This window comes from Dasypus novemcinctus, chromosome 8 (assembly GCF_030445035.2).
Source record: "Dasypus novemcinctus isolate mDasNov1 chromosome 8, mDasNov1.1.hap2, whole genome shotgun sequence".
Classification (NCBI taxonomy): domain Eukaryota; kingdom Metazoa; phylum Chordata; class Mammalia; order Cingulata; family Dasypodidae; genus Dasypus; species Dasypus novemcinctus.
In genome coordinates, this window is record NC_080680.1 from 12140400 (window position 1) to 12164227 (window position 23828).

General features: G+C 41.0%; 1 protein-coding gene across 5 annotated transcripts in view; it reads left to right on the top strand.

The window, feature by feature from the left end:
- Positions 1-17776, top strand: part of CDK20 (cyclin dependent kinase 20) — a 68953-nt gene extending 51177 nt beyond the window's left edge. For 2 of the 5 annotated variants that reach the window (XM_058301446.2, XM_058301447.2), the window contains exons 12-17: positions 3708-3866; positions 5850-6060; positions 13427-13605; positions 13690-13817; positions 14519-14566; positions 16397-16933. In XM_058301446.2, coding sequence (XP_058157429.1) covers positions 3708-3866; positions 5850-6060; positions 13427-13605; positions 13690-13817; positions 14519-14566; positions 16397-16514 — 843 coding nt within the window. In that variant the 3' untranslated portion in view covers positions 16515-16933. Of the gene's footprint in view, positions 1-3707; positions 3867-4421; positions 4500-5849; positions 6061-13426; positions 13606-13689; positions 13818-14518; positions 14567-16396; positions 16934-17317 lie in introns of those variants that run through there. The other 3 variants (XR_009186729.2, XM_071216585.1, XM_058301448.2) reach the window with 3 other exon arrangements.
- The last annotated feature ends 6052 nt before the right edge of the window (positions 17777-23828 follow it).

Here is a 23828-nt window from a genome sequence, read left to right on the forward strand (position 1 = left end):
TTGCACGTGGCAGCACTGCATGTGGGCCAGCTCACCACACAGGCCAGGAGGCCCTGGGTTTGAACCCTGGACCTCCTATATGGTAGGCAGACACTCTGTCAGTTGAGCCACATCCGCTTCCCTCTTGTTAAATTTATTCCAAAGTATTTTATATTTTGGTGCTATTATAAATGTATTTTTTTCTTTCACTGTATTTTCTAACTGGGTATTGTTTGTATAAATGAAGGCTATTAATGTTAATTTTCTGTCCTGTGATATTATTGAGTTATTTTGTCATTTGTACTTATTTTGTCATTGATTATCTTGGGCTTTTCATGTATCCATAGATTATCATCCATAAATTAAGATAACTTGATTTATTTATTTTCCCAAGCTAGGCATCTACTTGTTTTCTTTTCTCTGATTGCGAAGGCTAATACCTCTAATACCATATTTACTAGTAGAGGCATTAGCGGTCAGTTTTCCTCTCTGCTGGCCCTTGGAGGGTTTGTCTTTAGTGCTTGCCCATTGTGGAGGTGCTGGCCTCGGGAATGATGTTAGTGAAATAGCCACGGATGCCCGTTTTATTAGTGTTATTTTAAAAATCAGGATTGGGTGTTGAATTTTGTCAAAGGCGTTTTCAACATCTGTGGAGATAATTCGGTGATTTTCCTCCTTAGGTCTAGGGATATGTTAAATTAAATATTTGTACATTAATATTAAATCATCCGTGCCTTTCTTTTTAATGTGCTAATGCATAATTTATTAGGATTTTGGGGCTCTATAAGTGAGATTGATCTGTAGTTTTTTGTTTTTGTGTTTTCTTTATCATGGTTACATAAATGCTATACTTTTTCATAAAAGGAGTCTGAATATTTTTCTTTTAATGTCCCAAAACAATTTAGGTTGTATCCAGATTCTCTGGTCTTTCAAAGTTTGGTAGAGTTCATCTTCAACATCTGGGCTACTTTCTTTTTTGTGTCGTTCAACAGTTCTTAAGCAGTTTTCCCTGTCTTTCTATGGAAATTAAGCTTTTTTTGTCTTTGCTGGGATCGGTTTTGAAACTCTAAGAAAGTATACTATCCAGTATATCTAGGTTTTTCAGTTTTTATACATAAAATTATCTCAAATAGTCTCATGAGATTTGTAAAAAATCTTTTTTTTTTTTTTTTTAAGATTTATTTATTTCCCTCCCCTTCACCCCATTGTCACTCTCCGTGTCCATTCACTGTGTTTTTCTGCATCTGTTTGCATTGTCAGGTGGCACTGGGAAACTGTGTCTCTTTTTTGTTGTGTCATCTTGCTGCGTCAGCTCTCCGTGTGTATGGCGCCACTCCTGGGCAGGCTGCACTTTTTTCGTGTGGGGCAGCCCTCCTTGTGGGGCACTCCTTGCACATGGGGCTCCCCTATGTGGGGGAAACCCCTGCATGGCACGGCACTCCTTGGGTGCATCAGCACTGCATGTGAGCCAGCTCATCACATGGGTCAGGAAGCCCTGGGTTTGAACCCTGGACCCTCCATATGGTAGGCAGACACTCTATCAGTTGAGCCATGTCCACTTCCCTTGTTTTTTGTTTTTGTGTGAATGTGCATTTCCCCATTTTTTCCTGATTGTATCCGCAAGGGCCTTGTCTATTTTGTTTATTTAATATTGTTATTGATTTTTGTTTTACTTCATTGTGATCAGAGAATATTATTTGTATTATTTTATTGCCCACAACTTATTGAAGTTTCCTTGTGAACTGGTATGCAAATTTTGTGACTGTTCTACATGTGCGTTCAAGAAAGGTGTATTCTCTGTTGGGGTACAGAGGTCCAGATATAGTTATTACTAATTATACTGTTTATTTACTTTTTGGCTGTTTGACCTGTCTTAGACCAAGAGCAGTATCTTCAGTTATTAACATATTTCACGCTGTTTCTCCTATGTCTGCCCTGTGAGGGTAATTGAAGATTGAGGTTTATTTATTTTTCAATTCATAGATATTCATAGCTTTTATGTCTTCTTTGTGAATTACAGCTTTTACCATGGTAAAGTGCTTTATTGTTGCTTCATTTCATGCTTTTGGCCTGAATCCTACTTTTTCTGATACCAGGATCACTACCCTGCTTTCTAGTTATATATTTACCCCTTCATATTGAACTTTCCATCTGGGTCTCTTGAGTATAGCATAGACTTATGTTTTGTTACTCAATCTGAAAATCTTTTTATTTTAGTAATATTGATGGAAATAACATATGTACTTGGTTTGAACTGCACATTTTTGCTGTGTTACATTTACTGTGGACCTTGGGACATTTACTGGGAACTCTCCTTTCTCTTTATTTTCATCTTTTCCATGTGCATTTGGGGGATGGTGGTGATAACTTTGGTTATTTACGAAGGCTTGTATTTTTGTTGTAGTAGTTACCTTTATCTTAATACATTTTATAGTTCCCTTAATCTCCTTTTTCCTTCTTTAGGCTTGGACTATTTTATTTGTCTTTCTAAAAAAATGTTTTAGGGACCAGGGATTGAACCCAGGACTTCGTACATGGGAAGCAGGCACTCAACCACTTGAGCTACAAGGGCTTCCCTATTTGTTGTCTTAAATGATATTATCTTTCTCCTGTAATACTCAATGAGCTTATTCTATTTTTTATTTAAAATTTTTTAAATTCTATTTTAATCCTCCTCCTTTCTCTTCCCATTTTAAAATATGTGTTACTTCAACTTTTTCACAACATATAACATTTACATACTGTTCTTCCCTGTTCCTACCTTTTTTAAAAAAAGAAATCTCTTCAGTCTATAGTTTACTGTATTTAATACTCATACCACTTCTTTTGGTAAAGATTTCTTATCATCTCTTTGTTTGATGATACTCATTCTCTACTGGATTGCTCAGGAGGGACTCATGAATATAGTTCCTGTGTGTTTAACACTGTTTTTCCATAGAAAAACTTGAAGAACAGCCTGGCTGAGCTTAAAGTCATTATTCATACTTACCTTGAATTTGGTGATAATAATTATTTCATTATGTATGTCTCCATTGAAAAGTCTAACGGCAACTTGACTTTCTTTCCTTGTTAGACTCTTGGACTTTTTAGTTGTAGGCCTAGAGGATTTTAAAAAATATTTAATATCTAGTGCTTTTATTATGATATTTCTGAGGTGGCCATCCTGGGTCAGTTTTTCCAGGTATGTGGTAAACCCTTTCAAAAAGTAGATTCACATCCTCTTTTAAGTTCTAGACAGTCTTATTGTATTATAATGTTAAATATCTCTCATGAAGAAATATTGGTGCTTGTGTGCAAACGTTATGTGTAGGAGAGCTCATTGTAGCACTTATTGTTTATAATAACAAGGTTTGGAAACAACCTAAATTTCCATTAGTATGAGAAGTAAAAAGTCATGGAAAATCTCCATTGACATAGAAAGAATTCTAAGGAATATTTTAAATTTAAAGTATAAAAGATAGGTTGCAGATCAATACAGTAAATGCCCTTATACATCAATGTATAGAAAGGGCAGTGGAAGGCCACACATCAAATTTGTACAGAGAAGGGAGTGAGGATTTTGCTCTGAATACTTACATCTTGTTTCAGTATGTTCCTGTGTGCCTGTGTATTTGAAAAAATATACTAAGACATAGCTTAAAAATAAGAGGTTATTTCTGGAAGATGTGCTTGTCCTCTGGTTCCTCTCACGCTGTGGTTTTTGTCTGCTGGTCTGTTTCCCCATCCAGGCAGCCTGCGCCGAAGGCGACCTGTACACACTTGCCGTGCCTCGGCTGCACTTGCTCTCCAGGGTGAATGCATTCAGCCACTACCACTTGAACCTGCTCTGCTCTCCTGACAAGGAGTGGGTGTTTGCCACCACGCAGAGTTCAGATCTAGCCCCCAAGGTCAGTGTTGCGCTGTGTGTTTCCCCAGGGGATCTGGGTTTGTGGGAGGAATCCGGAGCGTTCTGTAACCACGAGGTGACTGGATGCGTCCTGCTGCTTGCTCAGGAATGAGCCCCACAGCCAGGCAAAGAGCGGCCCCTGCTTAGAGTGTTCTCCCGCTGAAAATGCACCTTCTGGGCATAAAAGAGGAATGTCCATTTCTCACTACAAGAAGATGAGAATGAGAGAGACAGTCCTTTTCTCAGTGCCCCAGCCGAGGGGGTGGCCGAGCTGGTGGCAGTGCTGGGTACCTCTCCCCCAGAGCCGCCTCTCTCCGCGAGGCCGTGCTGATTGGAAGCGGTCAGCAACCTGGCTAGGGAGGGCAGAGTTCAGTGTTGGGCAGGCTTTGAGGCCTCGGGGACACTGACATGGATGTCAAGAGATGCTTGGTGATGTGGGAGCTGAGCGTCCATGAGGGAGGGACAGGTCATCGCAAAGATACTGACAAAATAGAGAAAGCGGCTATTCATCGGCGATAAAGAAAAGGGTAAAAAAAACAACAACCACCTTTTGCAGAATGCCTTCGTGCTGCAGTGCTGGTGCTGACCGCTTCACCTCGCTCTTCATCCTCCCAGCTGCCAACTCAGATCAAAGGTGCAGAGAAGTTCAGGCCTTCGTGGGCAATGACACACCTTTTAAGTGCCAGAGCCTGCGCTGGAAAACTAGAGGAAAGAAAGATGCAGAAAGCACGAGGTGGTCAGGAGAAATATGCAGGTTTAGTAGAAGAGAGAAAGGAAAGAGAGAGCAGTCCCTGAGTTGGAAAGAACGGAGCGTAGGGGACCTGTAGCCAGGGGAGGCCAGTGCCCAGGAGGAGGGCCGGGTGCGGGAGCAAGGGCTGGGAGGAGGGCAGCCCCCAGGGGCAGCCTCTGAAAAAGAACGCTGGGGCCTCGCTGAGCCGTCAGGAGCCCACCAAGGGGATCAGAAAGGAATACAGGGAAGACACTGGAGAAAATCAGAGAAAAACCGTTTCTTTGATATCCCATCACATTGATGTCACTGGGACTGGTAGGCGTGCAAATGGTTCCAGTGTGGGCAGGTGCGGGCTCGGATTCGCCTAGAAACGCACCTGACCTTTGCGCAGCCTGGGAGGGAAATATCTACAAAGGGCCCGGGCTGTCCCTGAGGTGGGTGTGCAAGTGGAGTCGGCTTTCTCTGCTGGGGCCTGGAGGGGAGGGGGTGTCTGCAGTGCGCTCCTGCGTCCGAGAAGGGCCGCGGGGGGGAGGGGTGGTCTCCCGTGCGCCCCGTGTCTGAGAAGGACTGGGGCGGGGGGGTGGGGGGAGTTGCAGTGCGCCCTGCCTCTGAGAAAGACTAGAGGGAGGGGAGGTCCCTAGTGCGCCCCGCGTCTGAGAAGGCCCGGGTGGGAGGTGGGTCTCCAGTGCGCCCCGCGTCTGAGAAGGCCCGGGTGGGAGGGGGGATCTGCAGTGCGCCCCGCGTCTGAGAAGGGCGTGGAGGGGAGGGGGGTCTCCAGTGTGCCCTGCGTCTGAGAAGGGCCTGGTGGGAAGGGAGGTTCCTAGTGAGCCCCGCGTCTGAGAAGGGCCTGGAGGGGAGAGGGGTCTGCAGTGCGCCCGGTCTGAGAAGGCCCGGGTGGGAGGGGGGGTCTGCAGTGCGCCCCGCATCCGAGAAGGGCCTGGAGGGGAGGGGGGTCTGCAGTGCGCCCCGTCCGAGAAGGCCCGGGAGGGAGGGGGGGGGGGGTCTGCAATGCGCCCCGCAGCCGAGAAGGCCCGGGTGGGAGGGGGGGTCTGCAGTGCGCCCCGTCCGAGAAGGCCCGGGAGGGAGGGGGGGGTCTGCAATGCGCCCCGCAGCCGAGAAGGCCCGGGTGGGAGGGGGGGTCTGCAGTGCGCCCCGTCCGAGAAGGCCCGGGAGGGAGGGGAGCTTGCAGAGCCCCGCGGTGTCTGCGAAGGGCCCTCTCTCGCTGTCGTGGACCGCGCAGTGGTGTTTCCTCAGGTGTTTCCCGTCCACTCCCTGGCGCACCCACCTGAAGAGGAGCCTCCTCTCTGCGCCTCTCTCCCCATCTGGCTGACGTCCAGAGCCTGCTGGGCCCCCGCCGAGGCCGCCAGACTCCTGGTGCTGCACAGAAACGAGACGGGCACGCAGCTGCTCCTGACCACCTACGACGCAGGCGCGAAGAACTCCGGGGCCGGAGTGAAGGTGCAGGGTGAGCAGGCCTTGGGGTGCCGCAGGGGTCCCGCCCGCCCGCCTTGCACCGCCGTCGCTTCGCGGCGTCTGAAATGCAGTTACACGTGTTCGCTTTGGGACCCTTTTTCTTCAATTAAATATAGCGACCCCACAAATGCTATGCTTGTGATTGTGTGTGCCGGCAGGGTGACGAGCACTGGCTGCTTGCCGAGCCCTCGGGGTGGCCGTGGGTCAGATGGAGATACTGGCCTCTCTTGCCCAATGCTCCCTTCCAGCTGGTCTCCTTGCTTCCATTCGTTCCCGCCCCACTTTTTTTAAATTGGGGTAACATAAACATATTTTACAGGGTAGAATTTCCCGTCTCAACAACTTCCAAGCATCTACAGTTCAGTGGTATTAATCATACAACGTTGTGCTACCATCACCACCATCCATTAACAAAACTTTTCCATCACCCCAACAGAACCCTGCTTCATTAAACCTTAGCTCCCCAGCTCCCCTCCCCCTAGCGCCTAGTACCCCTTTTTATCTCTATGAATTTGCAATGTAACTATTTCATATAAGCGACGTCATACATTACCTGTCCTTTTGTGTCTGGCTTATTTCACTCAACATGATGTCTGCAAGGTTCACCCATGTTGTACCGTCTATTAGAACCGCATTCCTTTTATGTACATTGATTTTCTTATGTTGAGCCTCCCGTGCATTCCCTAAGGAAACAGTTGTTCATAGTATCCTCTTATGATCTTTTTTATTTCTGTAAGATTAGAAGTAATGTTCCCCCTGTCATTTCTCATTTTATTTATTTGTGTCTTCTGTTTTTTTCTTTGTCACTCTAACTAAGGGTTTGTAAATTGATCTTTTCAAAAAACCAACTTTTGGTTTTGTTAAATCTGTTATTACTTTATTCTCAATTTCATTTATTTCTGCTCTAACCTTTGTTATTTCTTTCCTTCGGCTTGCTTTGGGAAAGCTTTCTGTTCTTTTTCTAGTTCCCACAGGTGCGCAGTTAGGTTTTGATTTTAGCTTTTTCTCTTCATTTTAAATAGAAGCCTTTAGGGTGATAAATTTCTCTCTTAGCACTGCCTTCATTGCATCCTATAAGTTTTGATATGTTGTGCTATTGTTTTTATTCATCTTGAGATCTTTATCTTTTTCCCTTTTCTTTGACATTCTGATTGTTTAAAATGTGTTGTTTAACATCCATATAATGGTGAATTTCCCAGCTATCCAATTGTTATTGATTCCTAGCTTCATTTCATTACATTCAGAGCAGATGCTTTGTATAAGTTCAATCTTTTAAAAATTTTTGAGGGGACTGGTTGTGGCTGAAGCAGTTGGGTGCCCACCTCCAACATGGGAGGTCCCTGGTTTGGTTCCTGGTGCCACCTAAGGATGATGCGTGAGCATAGCAAGCAGACAACACGTGGATAGAGCAAGCAAACACAAGCATACCCAGCAAGCAGACAATGAGCAGACAGACAAGGGAGCCATCTCAGGGGCCAGGGGGAGGGGGAGGTGGGGACTTTAAAAAAATTAAAATAAAATGGGTTTCTTGTTTTAAAAGAAATTATTGAGACTTGTTTTATGTCTTAACATGTCTATCCTGTAGAATGATCCATGTGCACTTATGAAGAATTTATATCCTGCTGTTTTTAGGTGCAATGTTCTGTATATGTCTGTTACGTGTAGTTCATCTATCACATTATTCAAGTTCTCTGTTTCCTTTTTCATCTTCTTTTTAGATGTTCTTTTTTGTTGTTTGTTTTTATTTTTTTATTTAAAAAAATTAGTGAAGTGTATTATTCACATCGGAACATATATAAACAATAAGTGTATGGTAAAATTTGTGAACTTACAAAACAAACATGCCTAATATCATACAGGGCTCCCACATATCCCCCACCACCAATCTCTGGCATTGTTTTGAAACATTTGTAACAGATTATGAAAGAGCATCATCAAAATATTATTACTGCCTGTGGCGCACATCTTACATTTGATGTTTTTTTTTCCCCAACAAAAAAATTTTTTTGTTCATAAACTGTATATTTATCTGCAGTATACCCTCAACGGCATTTGGTATAATCACAGATTTGTGCGTTCATCACCTCAGTCAATATTAGAGCATTTTTATTACTCCAAAAAAAAAGAAAAAAACAAATCACTTTCATATGTTAACACTACTAATTACAAATCTTATGATGTGCTTTCACCATTTCTATTCATTTCCAAACAACTTTTTACCAATATGCATAGATTAAACTTCAGCTTTCCATTCTCTAACTACATTCTGTTTTCCATGACTTATTTTAATTATTAACTCCATAAGTTTGCTCATTATATTTAGTTCATAATAGTGAAATCATATAATATTTGTCCTTTTGTGCCTCAACATAATGTCTTCCAGTTTTCTCAATGCTGTCATATACTGCATGACTTCATTTTTTCTTACACCTGAATAATATTCCATTGTGTATATATACCACAGTTTCATTATCCATTCTCAGTGGATGGATACATGGGTTGTTTCCGTCTTTGGGAAATTGTAACTAATATCGCTTTGAACATGGGTGTGTGGATGTCTGTTGGAGTTATTGCTCTCCGTTCTTCTGGGTATATATATATACCTAGTAGTGCTATTACCAAGTCTCATGGTAGATCTATATCAAACTTCCTTAGGAACTTTCAAAGAGTCTTCTACAGTGACTTGCCATTCTACATTCCCACAAACTGAATAATCATTCCTATCTCCACATACTCTCCAACACTTAAAGTTTTTTGTTTTGCTAATAGCGGCCATTCTAATATGTTTGAAATGATATCTCATTGTAGTTTTGACCTGTATTTCCCTAAAAACCAGGGATGTTGATAATTTTTTCATGGATTTTTTACAATTTGTGTTTTTTCTTTTTGAAAAATGTCTTCAGATCTTTTGCATTTTTAAATTGGGTGATTTGGCTTTTTATTGTTGAGTTGTAGGATCTCTTTATATATCATGGATATTAGACCTTTGTCAGAAGTGATTTTCAAATATTTTCTACCGTTGAGTAGGCTGCCTTTTTAGCATCTTCACAAAGTCCTTTGAGGTGCAGAAGTATTTAATTTTGAGGAGGTACCATTTATCTATTTTTCTCTTTTGTTGCTTGTGCTTTGGGTGTAAAGTTTAAGAGACCCTCACCTACTACAAGTCTTGTAGATAATCCCTATATTATCTTCTGGGTGTTTTATGGTCCACTTTGATTTGATTCTTGTATAGGGAGTGAGATAGGGGTCCTATTTCATTCTTTTATTTATGGATATTCAGTTCTTCCAGCACCATTTGTTGAAGAGACTAATCTGTCCCAGAAAAGTGGATGTGGTAGGCTTATCAAAAATCAGTTGACCATAGAGGTGAGGGTGTATTTCTGAACTCTCAATTTGCTTCCATTGATCACTGTGTCTATCTTTATGCTAATGTCTTGCTGTTTTGACTACTGTAGCTTTATAATACACTTCAAGTTCAGAAAGTGTGAGTCCTTTAACTTCGTTTTTCTTTTTTAGGATGTTTTTTTGGTTATTTGGGACCTCTTTCCCATCCAAATAAATTTGGTAATTGTTTTTCTATTTCTGTAAAGTAGGCTGTTGGAATTTTGATTGGTAACTTATTGAATCTGTAAATCATTTGGGGTGGAATTGACATCTTCACTAGGTTTAGTCTTCTAATCCATGAACACAAAATGTCCTTCCATTGGTTTAGATATTCTTTGGTTTCCTGTAGCAGTGTTTTATATTTTTCTGAATACAGATCCTTTACATTTCTGGTTAAATTAGTTCCTAAATATTTGAGTCTTTTTATTGCCATTGTCAATGGAATTTTTTCTTGGATTTGTGTTATATCTATTTTTGAAAGTGGTGTACTGAAGTCTCCAGTTGCTATTATAGAGTTGTCTATTTCAACCTTCAATTTTGCCAGTCTTTGTCTCATATATTTTGGGCACTGTGGTTTGGTGCATATTTATTTATGATTGTTAGTTTTTCTTGGTGGATTACCTTTTTTATTAATATGTAGTGTCCTTCTTTGTCTCTTATAACAGCTTTTGACTTAAAATATATGTAGTCTGATATTAATATAGCTAACCCAGCTCTTTTGTGGTACTGTTTGCATGGAATATCTTTTTCATTCCTTTCACTTTCAACCTGTTTGTGTCTTGAGTCTATGTGACAGTCTTGTAAACAATGTGTAGTTGGATTATGCTTTTTTATCCATTCTGATTGGGGAGTTTAATCCATTACCCTTCAGTGTTGTAAAGGCAGTACTTTTATCAGCCATTTTGTCCTTTGGTTTTTATATGTGATATCTATTTTTGTCTCTTTTTTCCTTTATTGCAACATCCTTTTTTGTATAGTCGATCTTTTGTAATGTATTTCACTGATCCTTTCCTCGGCTTCTGTATAATTTCTTCATAGTTAGCCTGAGGATTAGATTATACTATCTACATCTGTAACCTGCTAATTTGAAAAGATACCAATTTTGCTTTAATAACATACATGTTCTCTGTGCTTACATCCCTCTGTAGCAGTTTGATATAGTTATGAATTCCAAAAGTAGATGTTTGTAATCTGGTCTATTACTGGGAATGATTGAGTTATGATTAAGGCTTTGATTGGGCCATGTCATTAGGGCATGGCAAAGGACAGAGTTAGAGCTTTTGATGCGAGGGTGTTTGATGTTGGAGTTTTGATGTTGGAGTTTGATGCTGAAGCCTTAAGGGAGCGCTGGGAAGTAAGCTCACAGAGAAAGAGAATCCAGCCCCAGGAAGGGAGGAACCCTGAACCCAGGAAGAAGCAAGCCTGGGAAGGAAGGAACCTTGAACCCAGAGAGAAGCAAGACCCTGGAAGGGAGGAACCCAGGAAGCCTGAACCCTTGCATTCATTGGCAGCCATCTTGCTTCAGCATGTGAATATAGACTTCGGTGAGGGAAGTAACTTATGCTTTATGGCCTGGTATCTGTAAGCTGCTACCCCAAATAAATACCCTTTATAAAAACCAACCCATTTCTGGTATTTTGCATCAGCATCCCTTTGGCTGACTAATACACCCTCTGTTTCCCCCTTTTTATATTATTTTTGTCCCACCTTAACACTTTATATTTTGCATTCCCATTATTAGTGAATATGCCCTTTTCTTGTTCAGTTTGTATTCTGATTCTTACAGAAATTAAAGAGTAGAAAATTAGTAATTCTTGTTAATGAACTCTCAGTTTCTGTTTATCTGTAGATATTTTAAACTCATCATTTTTGTGGGACAGTTTTGCTGGATAAATAGTTTTGACTGGCAGTTTTTATCTTTTGCTACCTTAAATATATCATACCACTGCCTTCTGAGCTCCATGGTTTCTGATGAGGAAAAAGCAATCTTATTTGCAGCTCCCTTGTATGTAATGAATCACTTTTCTCTCTACCTTCAGAATCTCCCTTTATCTTTGGCATTTGACATTCTGATTAGCATGTATCTCTAAGTTGGTCTATCAGGATTTGTTCTGTTTTTAGTATATTGTGCTCTCCGGACATGAATATTTATGTCTTTCATAAGAGTTCGGAAATTTTGGGCCATTGTGTTCTCAAATAATTTCCTTCTCTTTTCCTTCTGGGCCTTCCATGATATGTATATTTGTATGTTTTGTGATGTCATTCAAGTCCCTGAGACCCTGCTCAATTTTTTCCATTCTTTTTTTGATCATTTCTTTTTTCCATAAGATTTCCATTGTCCTGTCTTCTTCTGTCGGTTCAAATCTGCTGTTGTATACCTCTAATTTTTTTTTTTAATGCTATCTAACTTTTTTTTTTTTTTTGAGGTCCTAGGGGCTGGAGATTGAACCTGGGACCTTGTATGTGGGAAGCCAGCACTCAACCACCAAGCCACATTGGCTTCCCTGAGTTGGTTTTATCATTTGTCTTGCTTGTTGTTTTTGTTTCCTCAGGAGGCACCGGGAACTGAACCTGGGACTTCCCATGTGGGAGGTGGGCACCCATCTCTTGAGCCACATCCGCTCCCTTTAATGTATTTTTAATCTCTTATTATTATACCTTTCATTCCCATATTTTCTGTTATATTTCTTTTTATACTTTCACATTCTTCTTTACACATATTGTCTTCTTAATATCCTTTATCTCTCTATCCATGTTTTTCTTTCATCTCCTTAATTGATTTAGGAGATTTGTTTGAACTTCTTTGATTAGTTGTTCTAAATTCTGCATCTCCTCTGAGGTTTTAATTTGTTCCCTTGACTGAGCATATGTTCCTATTTCTTAATATGGCTTGTAAATTTTTTGCTGATGCCTGGGCATCTGATAATCTGATGAGTTAACTCTGAAGGGCAGTTTCTCCCTTTTGCCTAGGGTTTTATTTTTTTATTGGCTTTGAGTTAATCCTTTTCTTTGATGCTTATTCTAGACCTTTAGAGTAGTGTGTGTTTACTGTTCAGACTTTTTCAACTTTTCTGCATCTGATTCTTGCCCTGGATATGAAGTATAATTTTTAAGATTTTCCTTTTAATGTAGTTGTTTTACCTCCAGGAGAAAGCTGACTTTCCTCTGTTCCTTCTCTGGAACTCTTGATGTTATTTTTGTTTTTGTGCAGACTTTTCTCTCCAGCTCCTATGATTTGTCTAAATTCTCTGCCTCACTCACTGCCCCATTTTCCTTACCCATTTCAGTTCTGGACCTCTTCTGTCTTATAGCATTTCAGTTTGTCCCCTCCCCCTTTTTTTCTCTGTGAGGCTTTTTTGCATCTGTTTTCTTCCCCATTAGAGTAGCCAGATGGGGTCAATCCAGAAAGGTGGGTCACTCCAGAGAAGTCCATTTTGTGTTTTGTGTTATGTGTTCAATCCAGTCAACATAAACTGGATTGAGTAAGCACAGCACTTTCCAGCCGCAGTTTTACCATGGTCTCTCTCTCCTTTTCCCCCTTCTCTGGGGGCATTCTTCAGTGGCTTGTGTCGTGCCCTGGGTCTCTGTGGACCTGGGGCCATGTGCCTGGATATGCATGGAGTTCTAACTCACTGCTGTGACTGTCTCGATAGTCTGTTTCCCTGGTGGGAGGTACAGGGATCTGGGCTGCTGCCCCTGAGCGACTTCCAGTCTACTTCCAATCTGCTTCCCTCACTCACGGAGGGAGGGGTAGTGGTCTCGCAGGTCCAGGGCACAGATTTCCTACCTGATAATTTTTCTTTTTCTATGATTCAGCATTTGTGACTTTCTTTTCCAATCTTTACTGTCCTCCAGAGGTCTAAGCAAATAGGATTTGCCCGTTTATTCACTGAATCTCTGTGGTTTTTTCAGGGGATGTCTCACTTTGCCATGTTGATAACGTCACCTCACCTGTGTGTTTTTATTTCAAAAAGTACAACAGATTGCAAGTTTCCCTTTGCCGGGCACCATGGCTCCTCCCCACCTCATGAAAGGCCATGGGTCTCAAGTGGTGCTCCTGGTCTCCGGGTCAGAGCTGGTTCTCTTCACCATACATGGCCTCCAGCTGGCAGCCTTTAAGGACCACCAGAGGCCCATCACGTCCATGTGGGTGGTGAGTGATGCCTCCCTTACCACTGTATTTCTCTGCTTTCTGGGGATCCACAGCCAGACCTTCACTTGACTTTTTTATTTTAAGGGCTCAAGCCAAGTTATCACCTCTTCCGTTGACCTCTCTTTGAGAGTGTATGTGTGGAATAAGGGAAATAAATTTCCAGTCCTCAAGAGTTGCTATCACTTGCTTGGGGGATCCCACAGATGGGCCAGGTAATTGCTTCTGATTCCTTTATTTATTTATTTTTTGAGTCTATCATTGTAAACGATGTGGAAGTACTTGAGGTCCTAAGCTTACCCTGCCCCTAACTAACTGGTATCTTTAGGCCAGTCACTGCTCGGATTCGGGTTCCTCTTCTCTTGCTAGCTTTAATTGTATGTTATGTATCATCTCCTGCGATGTCCAAAACACCTCATGAAGTTGGTACCATCCACATTTTATAGGTGGAAACAGAGGCCTAGAGATCTGAATATTTTGCCCAAGGTTAATCACACAGTCAAGCCAGGGTTGGAGTCTGACCTCCAGCCTGACTGAAGCTGGTTGTTAACTTTAACCCTTCCTCTCTAATCCATACTTTTGGCAAAGTTATGATTTGATTTAATCAGACTAACAGCATGCTTGTGAAAATCAATGAGGTCAAGATTGTAAAGGTCCAAAAGAGTGAGATTTTACATTGTGGAGTTTTTTAAACTATTTAGTTTAAAGAAGTCAGGTTTATAGAAAAAAAAATATGCATAACAGAGTTCTCATATACTAGCCTATTGTTAACACCTTGCATTAGTGTAGTACATTTGTTCCAATTCATGAAAGCACATTTTATAATTGTGCCATTAACTATAGTCCATCATTTAAAATAGGGTTAACTGTGTTTTAAAATTAGTATTTTGTAATCACTAACTTTTTTATTTGCCAGGATACATTCTACAAAGAGGAAAAGGCTCTCAGACACTTGGATATCTTAGTAAGAGACCCCACAGATTTTTTTTTATTCTATTTGGGTTTCTTATAGCAAAATCACTGAAATAACAGTTATCAATTATTTGTCACAAGGAGTGGAACAAATTCAACCTGCTACGATAAGCATACTTTAAAATCTTATATGAAAAATGCAACATTCAAATCCAAATACTTAAAAAATTATAGATTTCTGTAACTGACCTACCTAATCTCTAAATTTTAAGTCATTAGTTGAAGATAATTATTAAAGCAGACTTCTAATTAATACAGGAAAAATCTTTGTTCTCTTTAATGTATAAACTCAACTTTATGATAAAATAAGAATTAAGTAGAGATTCAACAGAAAATTTTATGGTACATGGTGTATAAAAAATGGTATGTTTTAGGAACTGTTCACTCTCCTCTGTCAATGTTTTTAACCCTGTCTTAACTTTCTAAACAGTGTAATGGCTAAATCGGTGCTTTTGTGTCAACAATTTCTTCATCCAAATTCTTCATTAACAAACAATTCTTCATTAAGTTTTTTTGAAAATGAGGCCAAGTCAAAGTGCTGGAGGGTCATACTTTCCTCAGTCCACATTTGTAAGCCCTGAGGTGGAGTGGTTTTGCTCGTTAACATCCTTACACATTTGGACTTACGCTTCTCTACACGTGGGAGAGGTATCGTGGCTATGTTCTGCTGAACCCGCGTTTGAAAAGCCTAAGCCCCTCAAATGGATAGAGATGGATACTCCCACTCCTCACTGTCTGGGAGGCATTTTTAGGACTCCTGACTCTGTCAATAGTAATTTTTTTCCCCTCCAAGTGGCAAGAAAGTCCTTTCTCTTCTGTGGAGAGATATGTGCATGCAAACTCCTGCTCTTGATGTTGCCGAGACAGCCAGGTAGAGAGATTTCCTGAGGTCTCCACCTGGTTGTCCATCGTTGGATTGTATTCAGATTTTGGCCATCCAAGTGTGCTTTAATCAGGACCCCTGAATTGATCATGAGCTTGAATTATACCCTTCTACACACATCAGGAAGCAGCAGTCTTACCACACCCTCCTCAACCTCTACTTAGACAAGCCAACGCTGCATTTTTCCTAAAGGTTCTGGAAACTGCCGCATTCCATTCTTGATCTTAATTTTTAGGCTAAATATAACTTCATTTGCAATTTAAAGAAACTCAGAAGTCAGCATGGGAGGTCATATCATGAAAAGCCAAAGCAGCAGGATTATAGGAATAATCTATAGCCAGAAACCAGGGTTCTGTATGAAACTCCAGAAGTCTTCTCTTGGTTTTGTTTTGTTTGTTTGTTTGTTTGTTTTTGGGGGGAGGGAGTTTGTATTGTTTTGTTTGTGCATACCTGCTTTATTTTCCTCCCATGCCATAGAGCAGGATTGTAACATGGTGGATAATGACTGCCCCCCATCAGCTCTTTAGTTTATATCTTTCTCATTCAAGAAAGCAATGAGATTGATTAGAAACTGCTAGGTTCATTCTAAAATCTGGGGAAATGACTCTGACTTGCCCAGATTGGATTAGGTACCCCATCTCCTGTATCAGGAACAATATCTAGAAAAGCTGGTATATTGATTTCAGCAACTTCTCAAGAGGGCCCAGTACTCATGTTCCCACTCAAGAATGTGGTAGTATTTGCTAATTTGTTACAAATGAATTTAGGTGCTCAAATCAAAGGCCCAGAGTAAACAAGAGGTGGAAGTGGTAGAGGATGGGATGGAGTATATGGGAGAACATATGGGAGGTTGAGCTCTACTTTCACGTCAAGCCTTTTACTACTTAAACTTTTGTCCTTTTCTTAGATGCATACCCAACATGTCCCTTTTCTTTACAGTGGATTCACCCATGTGGCAAGTGATGGTATGAGCATTGCAGGCGTGGAAGCCAGAGGCACTGGGACAAGTATTCTAAGGTCATATTGCTTCAAGGTGCCACGGAGCTGTACCAGCTAAAGAGAGTCTCCCTTTAGTAAAAAGCTGTGTCCACACAAACCAAAATGATTTTTCTATCAACATTGGAAAAGAAATTGGTAATTCTCAAATGTCTTCTATGTATCAAGCCCTGCGATATGTGATTTTACTTTTAAGTCCTCACAACCGCCAGTGAAGTAGGTATAATTGTCTCCATTTTTTAGACCTAGAAAAGGAAATACGGGAGAAGAGTAACTTTTTTTTTCAAGAGAAGAGTAATTAAACCATTATTGGCCCCATGTTTCCAGTTGCTAAGCAACCCGTCCAGGATTATTCAGCTAATAAGTGGCAGAGAGGAGTTATATGCAAGACCGGGGCAACTAGAAAGCCCATGCTGTGATTATAGCATCATTATTTTTGTTGTCCAAACATGTAATTATTAAATATTTTTTATCTTCTTATTCTGTGTTATGTGCTTTAGACACACATTAATAAACAGTTCTTGCTGTCATATAGATTAGTTTGTGGCTACCATACTACATAATTCTGGGAATACCATTTACATATTTTGTAGCAGTTTTGCCCCCTGGAGTTATTCATCGTGGATGGCTATGTTAATTTAGTGGATGCATCATTTGTGTTCTTAACTGCAAGCAGCAAGAACTGACACTGCCTAACTAAAACAAACAAAAAAGGATATTTATTGGAAGGCAATGGAGTAGCCCACTGGGTTAATGGGGAGGCTGGAGAACAGGCTTGGTACCAAGGGAGGTCGGCGGCAGGGAACAGCCAAGGCGCACTACTGCAGGGTCTGATTTGAACTCTTGCTTTGGCTTTGCCACCAGCACCATCACCTTCTTTCCCTCGAGTTCTGCAACATTGTTGCCATGGTCCTCTCATTAGTGTTCCTGGAAAGTCTTCGCTGCCATCCTGGAAATCTTCCCTGCTCCTCCTGATGGAGTAAGCCTCTTTGAGACTCAAAGCCTATGAACATTTCTTCAAGCTAGATTGTTTGGAATCACAGAGATTCCAGAATAAATTTAGGGGCCTAACATAAGGGAAAATAGCAGTGCAAAGTATGAACCATAATGTAAACTATAGACTGTGGTAAGTAGCAATGCTTTAATATGTGTTCATCAATTATAACAAATGTCCCACACTAATGAAAGAGGTAATGAATGGGGAAAAGTGTGGGAGGGGGAGATGGTGAGGTATATGGGAATCTCCTATTTTTTTATGTAACATTTATGTAATCTAAAGTTTCTTTTAAAATAAAAATTTAAAAAAGAGGAAAAAAAACAAAACTCCAGATCTGTGATATGATTTGCTGACCTGATCACAGGCCCAGACCCTTAAGCCCGGAGGTGGAAGAGAGGGGGTATCTGGTCCCTTCATCTTCAGTAGTAGGTGGTCCCGACCAAGATGCACACGGGGAAGGATTCTTAACACAGAAAAGGGAAAAATTCCTCAAAAATAGAAAATGAAGGATAAAAAGCTCTCCCTTGTAACTACTGGAGCCTACCACTTTGGCTGTTCAATATCCAAAAATATCCTATTTGCACTTCGAAAAAAATTTTTTTTTTTTTACCTAACTTATGCAACTGTATCCTGTACAACCAACACAAGAAGCAGTCGTTACCCCTAAAGGAGACAACCCAAAGGTTTTGTTAGTTCTTGGACTGGCTTCAAGTCAAAAGTCTTATGTGTGGTATCCATTCCTCTTCTAGTTCTATTATAATTTTATAATTTATAATTATAATAATATATAATTGTAATATAATTATTAAAATTATATAATTTTATAATTTTGCTTGATATTCTAAAACGCATGGACTAAAGATTGAGGATAAAGAGAACTAATGCATCCTATACACTAAAGTGGGGAAACAGAAAGGAGAGAAAGAAATTAAAGTAAATACATACACATACGTGACAGTAAGAACGTAAATAGCTGTTATATTGAGAAGATGAAAGAAAAATGCAGGTAAATTGAGAATATAGGTTTTTTGTTGTTAATGTTGAGGACAGTGAAAGGGTTTGGGGTATGGACAAGGGATTGGCAATCAGCTAACAATCCAGAGCTTATGAGTTGGGACTTGTGGTGACTGAAGAAAATAGAATTGTAGCTCCGATAATTTCTTAGGGAAAGGTAGATTATCAGATCCAGTCACACCCTTCTTGGCAAAACTATGTCAGCTGTAACTTTGAGGATGGGGTCATTATCTTATGGTGGCCCTACTTAGGAACAAGTGCCATTCTAAGTGATCCCTGATTTGAGTGTGTGTGAAAGCTCATTAAGGAAGATCCTAACAGGACCACAGGAAGTTCTGGGGCCTCCTATAAATCTTGCTGAAGGTGTGTATTTAAGTTGACAGTTCAGGAAAACAGCCTGCGGAGGCATGCTACCAGGGCCCACGTGCTCTCAGGTCCTCTCTAAATCCAAGTTCTGAAGGCTTCTCTTTAATTGTGTGGCATGGGCACTGCTGTAAATGGGGAACACAAACATCTCAGTGGGTCTCTCTCAAGTCCTACAGAAACAGGCTGATCTCCATGAGCCTGCCTCACGTTCTTCCATTAACTCCTGATGTAGCCCAAAGTGTTTTGCATTAAACAGAAAATAGACAAAACACTGAAAAAATTTCCCCTGTGTTTGAAAGGACTCGTGTTCCACAGTGAGTGAAGTTTTAAAAAGTATCAAAATATTAATTGCTAACCATAATTCATTAATTCCTTTTCAAAAAGAGAGTCCCTCTGAATACACATATACACACATACGCACTATATGGGATTTAAAGTGCTTTAAAATAATTAATGGATGAAATATGAAATATAAGTAGAAATTATAAAATACCAAATCCTGTGGAATATAGTCGTTATAATTTATTAAGAATCAAGGAGTGCAGGGAAAAATGGAATGTTTTCAATTTACATATCTAAAAATGAGAAAAAGGATAAACAGCTATAAGAAGTAATATGGAAAAAGCAGAAACTAATGAAACAAAAACAACGTTTGTACAGATGAACAAGCTCTGGTTCTTCAGAAAGTTCAGAAAATGATACCTTTGAGATATCATTGAAAGAGGAAAAAAATAACATCATGAAAAGGACTTTAACTGTAGTTGTGGAATGGATTTTTTTTTAATTATAGGAAAATATCAAGAACAACATTATACCAAGTAGTTTGAAAATTTAGATGAAACCCCCATTGTAAAAGCCAACCCGTTTCTTGTAAACAGATGGTGTTTTAGCTTGCACGGGGCTGCCGATGCAAAATACCAGAAATGGGTTGGCTTTTATAAAGGGGCTTTATTTGGGATAAAAGCTTAAAGTTTCAAGGCTGTGAAAAGCCCAAGTCAAGGCACCATAGTAGGTGGCTTTCTCACCAAAGTCAGCTGCCATGTGGTGAAGCAAGATGGCTACTGACCTCTGTCGAGGTCTCTGCCTTACCCTCAAGAATCTACCATTGTCTCCTGAAGCTCAGCTCTGTGGAGGCATAGGGCTTGTCTGTTACCAGGCCTCCTCTCAGGCTCAGCTGCTCTGCTTTCTTCCTGAGTTCAGCTGCAAGTTTTCAGGCATATGGCTCATCTCTCCCTGGGCCTCATCTCTTTGAGCCTGTCCTTTACTCTCACATGGCAAGATCAAATATGGTGGCTTCCTTTTTCTGTGTGTCTTTATTTTAATCAGCCCCAGTAAGAGGGCAGAGACTTAACCTAAGTCACACTTTACTGATGTAGTCCAATTGAAAGGGTCTCACACCCACAGGAATGGATTGGCTCACAAATACAATCTTTCTCTTTTTGGGATTCATAAAATAATTTCAAACTGCCGCAGATGGCTGCGGGTTTTCTCATCCAAACATTAATCCTGTAACGTGGGGTAATGGAAGTGTTCCATAAGATCATGCCATGATGGATATAGGTCATGTTAAATTACATCAAAAATGTATAAAAGTCTATAGGCTAAAATGTAAACCATAATGTAAAATATAATTAAAAATTTAGAAAATTGTATAGTCTAAAATATAAACTATAATGTAAACCCAAATGGAACCATGTTTGAGCTGCAGCAAATGTAATATGAACATGTAGAAAGATCACTGTTGGGGAAGGGACAAAGGGTTTGATGTTGGATATGTGGGAGTACCATATATTGTATATGTGAATTACTGTGACCTAAAACTTATGTCAAGAGAAACTTAATAATCAGGAAAAAAAGAAAGAAAAGAAAGGAGGTAGACACTGAGAAAGAAATGGAAGAAATTGCCTTGCCACTGTACATACGGGGCAATACCTGTAGCAGTGATGAAAGGCAAAATGTCAAAAACAAAGCTTTTTCATTTTTTCATTTCTTTGATACCCCAATTTATTTTTCCTTTTTTAATTTTTCTAAAGTTCTATATACTCTATATCTAACCTTTAAACCCATCTCTATATTCCATTTTTCTATCAATGGAACCTGGCAATATATTGGGCTTCCTTTTTAAAGAAGCTTGGACTACAGAGAAGTTCAACTAAGGCAGGGGAGGAGCACTTGTGTGGGGTGTCATTAGTGGGGGGCACACAGTTGGTAGGGAGTTCTTCAGGGCATGTATACAGGGTACAAAGAAAGATTTGGATATTTTTATAGTGGTTTCAGTTGGAAATGACAGATGAGAGAGTGCTGAATTCCTGACCAGGGGAGCTCCATCACATTCCCCAATGGACCAACAACAATTCCCCAAGTGCAGTGGCAAAGACCGATAAAGATGGATGGTCCAACAATGAGCCCTTGATACTGATGGCTCTGATTATGAGCCTGTGTGCCTGAAATATGAACTAGGCCTACCTATAGCTGTGGGGTGCCTAAGAGTAACCTCCTGAGAGCCTCCATGTTGTTCAAATGTGGCCACTCTCTAAGCCAAAGTCAGCATGTAGATGCATTGCCTTCCCTCCAGCATGGGACATGACTCCCAGGGATGAGCCTCCCTGGCACCGAGGGATTACTACCAAACACCAACTGATGATGTAACTACAAAAAGACCATGAACAAAGAGGTCAACTCAAACCAGCAGAATATCTCAGCCTACATGTAATATCAGGTGTTAAAAACTGCTTTTTGACTTTGGATAAAAAGGGGGAAATGGAAAGGACAAGTGAGTTTATATGGCTAAGAGTCTCCAAAAAAGAGTCGGGAGGTCATCAGGCAGTGATGCTTATGCATGCCTCAGCAGGGTACCAGTGACAGCCAAGGTAGATGGAAACCCAGGTGCTGGTTCTCCTGAGGGCTGCAGTGATCCACAGGTTCTATGATCAAGGCAGATGGCTCTGGAGTTCAGGGCCATGTCAGTTGGCCCGACTTTGGAGTTTGTGTTCCTGAGTGTGATGGAGTTGAACTCAGATGTAACCTTTCTACACATGCCTCTTCTGTTACTTTTACCGGACCTGTGTTTGGCATTTGGGTTGGTGTATACTCGGGATACCTGGGTCTCTGAACTGTCCATGTGACGGCCAGGCCCTGGGCCTCAGCAGACTTGAGGTTCCTACCATCTGGTTTCTTGGACTTAACTTGGTCAGCTGACAGGGAGGTGAAGAGGGTCAATTACCACACCAGGGAGCCAAGAGTGCCTACAACTGCAAGCAGAAGAATTACATCCATCATCCATATGTAATCTAAACCCCCTCTTGATGTAGAGGGGGACTGGACATAGCCATCCCAGGTCTACAAGATGGAGGAATAGAGTAAGGATTAGAGTGGATTTAACTGGTGTTCTGCTGGGGAACTATTGTGATTAGTAAGGGAAGAAATTGTGGTAGTGATGTGGAGAGGGTGGCCATGGTGGCTGCTGATGGTTGAGAGAGGGAAGAAGAGATATGGTGTGGGGGCATTTTCAGGAGTTGGAGTTGTCCTAGGTGGTGCTGCAGGGACAGATGCTAGACATTGTGTGTCCTGTCGTGGCCCACTGGGTGGATTGGGGGAGAGAGTGGACTACAATGTGGACCACTGTCCATGTGCTGCAGCAGTGCTCCAGAATGTATTCGCCAGGTGCAGTGGATGTGCTGCAATGATGGAAGAGGTTGTTGATGTGGGAGGGGTGGGGTGGGGGGTATATGGGGACCTCATACTGTAACATTTAAAAGAAAATAAAGAAGAAAAAAAGTATATAGACATGTTAAATTCCTGGTAACTTCATTTTCTAAATAGTTAATGAACCTGTCTATAAAATAAGATGGTGGTCTTAGCTGAAAAACAATGGGGCCACCAGTGGCTTGCAGGTAGCCGGTTAATTGGTGCCAGGCTCAGCCAACCTACTATTCTACTGTACTCTACTGTGAGACAGAAATGAGGCTTGCTTGCTAAAAATGGGTGACCTATTGAACAGTCAAAAATACCAGAAATTGTACAGTTATACCAAAATGTAAAAAACTTTATTCTGTAGTTCTTGTCACTCTCACAGCTAAAAACTAATAGAATTTCCAACTTGGTGCACTAATCCTGAATGAAACCAACTGCCCCAAAGGAGCCAGTTCACCAGGAGCATCTGACAGAGCACATGAATGCCAATCATTAAACGACTGAAGTGGGTCTTCAAAACAAAGCTAAGTATCTATTGCAATTTCTCTCTGAAAATAACTTAAAAAAATACCCACCAACGTTTAAAAAAGGGGTGCCATCTTTATAGGCACCTAATCTTGTCTACCTCTGTAATCCAATGTCCTCTTTCAAAAATGGGTATTCCAAATTTTTTATTAAGTTTGTTTCTTTCAGAATGAACTTCTTATTAACTATATGAAAACTTCATCCAGCTTTGTACAGAATTCCAGATCCATCTTCCTCCAGTCAAAATTAAGTTTTTACACCTTCTTAGGTAATTAACTACAACCCATGACCAGCAAGAAGTAGTTACAGAAAAGAGATCATCTCCCTTCCGCACCCTTTTAAGAATAAAGGTGTAGGGCGGTGGACTTGGCCCAGTGGTTAGGGCGTCCGTCTACCACATGGGAGGTCCGCGGTTCAAACCCCGGGCCTCCTTGACCCGTGTGGAGCTGGCCCACACACAGTGCTGATGTGCACAAGGAGTGCCCTGCCACGCAGGGGTGTCCCCGCATAGGGGAGCTCCACATGCAAAGAGTGCGCCCCGCAAGGAGAGCTGCCCAGCGCGAAAGAAAGTGCAGCCTGCCCAGGAATGGTGCCACACACAACAAGATGATGCAACAAAAAAGAAACACAGATTCCTGTGCTGCTGACAACAGAAGCAGACAAAGAAGAAGACGCAGCAAATAGACACAGAGAACAGACAACCAGGGTGGGGGTGGGGGGAAGGGTAGAGAAATTAAAAAAGAATAAAAGTGTAAACTCTTTAAGGGTAACATAAAATTA